Here is a 3961-nt window from a genome sequence, read left to right as displayed (position 1 = left end):
ACCACAACCCACTACTACTACTACTACCACCACTACAACCACACCACAACCTACTACTACCACCACTACAACCACACCACAACCTACTACTACCACCACTACACCTACCACCACACCACAACCCACTACTACCACCACTACAACCACACCACAACCCACTACTACCACCACTACAACCACACCACAACCTACTACTACCACCACAACCACACCCCAACCCACTACTACTACAACAACCACTACACCTACACCTACCACCACAACCACACCCCAACCCACTACTACTACAACAACCACTACACCTACACCTACCACCACAACCACACCCCAACCCACTACTACTACAACAACCACTACACCTACACCTACCACCACAACAAAACAACCCTCTTTAATGATAGTAACAACGGCTGTTATAACACGACCGACTCCAACCACTATGACAACAACACAACAAGCAACATCCTGGCCACGACCAACTCCAACCACGACTACAACAACACAACAAGCAACATCCTGGCCACGACCAACTCCAACCACGACTACAACAACACAACAAGCAACATCCTGGCCACTAACAGAGGCCCACGCTACTCCTACAACAATATCTACAATCACCACTATGAACAGAAAGCTCAATAAACCTCCCAAAAAACCTAACAAATCGTCTAAAAAACCCAAACCACATCCTGCCACTACTACAACAACAACTTTACCTGTCTCAACTACACCCCGCAGAGACCCAGACCCCATCAGAACTACTGAAAAACTCCAGCCAGCCACTGAGCCAGCTACCTCCACCACCACTTCTACTGGTGCTACTGCCACCACTAAGAGCCCAGCAGCCATTGAGCCCCTGATCCCAAGGACGACACCAGAAAACGAGCTAGTGCTGATGCCCAAGGGGGTCCAGGCAACCCCAGCCTCCCCAGGGACAGAGGGTCAGGGCAGGGGGAAGGAGGTGGCAGGGCAGGGGGCTCTGAAGAGCTCCCTGGTGGCTGTGGTGGTGGTAGGCCTGGCCATCCTGACTCTGGCCCTGGCTGTGGTTGGACGTAAGGCCATGGAGTCATTCGACCGGCGACACTACACCAGGCTGGAGCTCAACGACCTACACTATGAGGTGTGACACACACACACACACTACACCAGGCTGGAGCTCAACGACCTACACTACGAGGTGTGACACACACACACACACTACACCAGGCTGGAGCTTAACGACCTACACTACGAGGTGTGACACACACACACACACACTACACCAGGCTGGAGCTCAACGACCTACACTACGAGGTGTGACACACACACACACACACTACACCAGGCTGGAGCTAACGACCTACACTACGAGGTGTGACACACACACACACACTACACCAGGCTGGAGCTTAACGACCTACACTACGAGGTGTGACACACACACACACACTACACCAGGCTGGAGCTTAATGACCTACACTACCAGGTGTGACACACACACACACACACACACTACACCAGGCTGGAGCTCAACGACCTGCACTACGAGGTGTGACACACACACACACACACACTACACCAGGCTGGAGCTCAACGACCTACACTACGAGGTGTGACACACACACACACACACACACTACACCAGGCTGGAGCTTAACGACCTACACTACGAGGTGTGACACACACACACACACACACACACACACCAGGCACACACACACACACACACACACACACACACACACACACACACACACACACACACACACACACACACACACACACACACACACACACACACACACACACACACACACACACACACACACACACACACACGTCCTGGTTCACAAAGAGGGATAATAAACAAGACACACGGGGAATGAAAGGTCCACCATGCAAAAATAATATGTTTCTCTTCAGTTTGCTCTGTTTTAATTCAATAGTTTCTTTAACCACATATTTATTAGATAAGAAACGTGTTCAGTTTAATTTTAAGAGCATATCAATGTACTGTCATTCATTACAACACAATAACAATAGTGTCATTGAACAGACCCCTCTTCTAGTATTCTACAACAGTAGAGAGATATCAGAGGGCTCTAGAACAGTAGAGAGATATCAGAGGGCTCTAGAACAGTAGAGAGGCATCAGATGGCTCTAGAACAGTAGAGAGATATCAGAGGGCTCTAGAACAGTATGGATATCAGAGGGCTCTAGAACAGTATGGATATCAGAGGGCTCTAGAACAGTAGAGAGATATCAGAGGGCTCTAGAACAGTAGAGAGATATCAGAGGGCTCTAGAACAGTAGAGAGACATCAGATGGCTCTAGAACAGTATAGATATCAGAGGGCTCTAGAACAGTAGAGATATCAGAGGGCTCTAGAACAGTAGAGAGATATCAGAGGGCTCTAGAACAGTAGAGAGACATCAGATGGCTCTATAACAGTATAGATATCAGAGGGCTCTAGAACAGTAGAGAGATATCAGAGGGCTCTAGAACAGTAGAGAGATATCAGAGGGCTCTAGAACAGTAGAGAGACATCAGAGGGCTCTAGAACAGTAGAGAGACATCAGAGGGCTCTAGAACAGTAGCGAGATATCAGAAGGCTCTAGAACAGTAGAGAGACATCAGAGGGCTCTAGAACAATAGAGAGATATCAGAGGGCTCTAGAACAGTAGAGATATCAGAGGGCTCTAGAACAGTATAGATATCAGAGGGCTCTAGAACAGTAGAGAGACATCAGAGGGCTCTAGAACAGTAGAGAGACATCAGAGGGCTCTAGAACAGTAGAGAGACATCAGAGGGCTCTAGAACAGTAGCGAGATATCAGAAGGCTCTAGAACAGTAGCGAGATATCAGAAGGCTCTAGAACAGTAGAGAGATATCAGAAGGCTCTAGAACAGTAGAGAGATATCAGAGGGCTCTAGAACAGTAGAGAGATATCAGAAGGCTCTAGAACAGTAGAGAGGTATCAAAGGGCTAGGGAATAAAGAACCTTAAGCAGCAATATCTCTATTCCAACAACTCAGGAACCCTCTGAATTTAAAGGTTATAGTGTAATTTGGATGAACTATCCCTTTAAGCAAACAGCAAACACAAAGTGATAGCCTCCCCTATGTACAAGAGAGTCATTGGAGGCTGGTCAAGGGAGGACGGCTCATAATAATGGCTGGAATGGAATAGATGGAACGGAGTCAAACACTGGGAAGAAACCAAGTCTAGATGTGTTTGATGCCTGTCTATTCATTCCAGCCATTACTATGAGTCCCTCCTCAGATTCAAGGTGGAACCAGCCACCACTGATAAGTGTACTGACTGAGACCTTTTAAAGAGGAGCAACTGACTGAGACCTTTTAAAGAGGAGCAACTGACTGAGACCTTTTAAAGAACAACTGACTGAGACCTTTTAAAGAGGACAACTGACTGAGACCTTTTAAAGAGGAGCAACTGACTGAGACCTTTTAAAGAGGAGCAACTGACTGAGACCTTTTAAAGAGGAGCAACTGACTGAGACCTTTTAAAGAGGACAACTGACTGAGACCTTTTAAAGAGGAAACAACTGACTGAGACCTTTTAAAGAGGAACAACTGACTGAGACCTTTTAAAGAGGAGCAACTGACTGAGACCTTTTAAATAGCAACTGACTGAGACCTTTTAAAGAGGAACAACTGACTGAGACCTTTTAAAGAGGAACAACTGACTGAGACCTTTTAAAGAGGAACAACTGACTGAGACCTTTTAAAGAGAAACAATCTGACTGAGACCTTTTAAAGAGGAACAACTGACTGAGACCTTTTAAAGAGGAACAACTGACTGAGATTTAAAGAGGAACAACTGACTGAGACCTTTAAAGAGGAACAACTGACTGAGACCTTTAAAGAGGAACAACTGACTGAGACCTTTTAAAGAGGAACAACTGACTGAGACCTTTTAAAGAGGAACAACTGACTGAGACCTTTTAAAGAGGCACAATGGA

At 46.6% G+C, this 3961-nt stretch overlaps 1 protein-coding gene across 2 annotated transcripts; it reads left to right on the top strand.

Moving 5' to 3' along the window:
- Positions 1–260: 260 nt before the first annotated feature.
- LOC124023597 (flocculation protein FLO11-like) lies at positions 261–1549 on the top strand. 2 transcript variants are annotated; one of them, XM_046337979.1, is made up of 2 exons: positions 261–1120; positions 1529–1549. In XM_046337979.1, the coding sequence occupies exons 1-2, from the start codon at positions 395–397 to the stop codon at positions 1532–1534; spliced, it is 732 nt and encodes a 243-aa protein (XP_046193935.1). In that variant the 5' UTR covers positions 261–394; the 3' UTR covers positions 1535–1549. The 2 variants fall into 2 exon arrangements, with proteins under 2 accessions (XP_046193935.1, XP_046193934.1); XM_046337978.1 differs by lacking the exon at positions 1529–1549 and adding an exon at positions 1178–1268.
- Positions 1550–3961: the final 2412 nt, after the last annotated feature.

Source organism: Oncorhynchus gorbuscha, unplaced genomic scaffold, assembly GCF_021184085.1.
Source record: "Oncorhynchus gorbuscha isolate QuinsamMale2020 ecotype Even-year unplaced genomic scaffold, OgorEven_v1.0 Un_scaffold_1651, whole genome shotgun sequence".
NCBI lineage: Eukaryota > Metazoa > Chordata > Actinopteri > Salmoniformes > Salmonidae > Oncorhynchus > Oncorhynchus gorbuscha.
The sequence above is the reverse complement of the archived record's forward strand: the minus strand, read 5'-3'. Positions and strand labels throughout refer to the sequence as shown.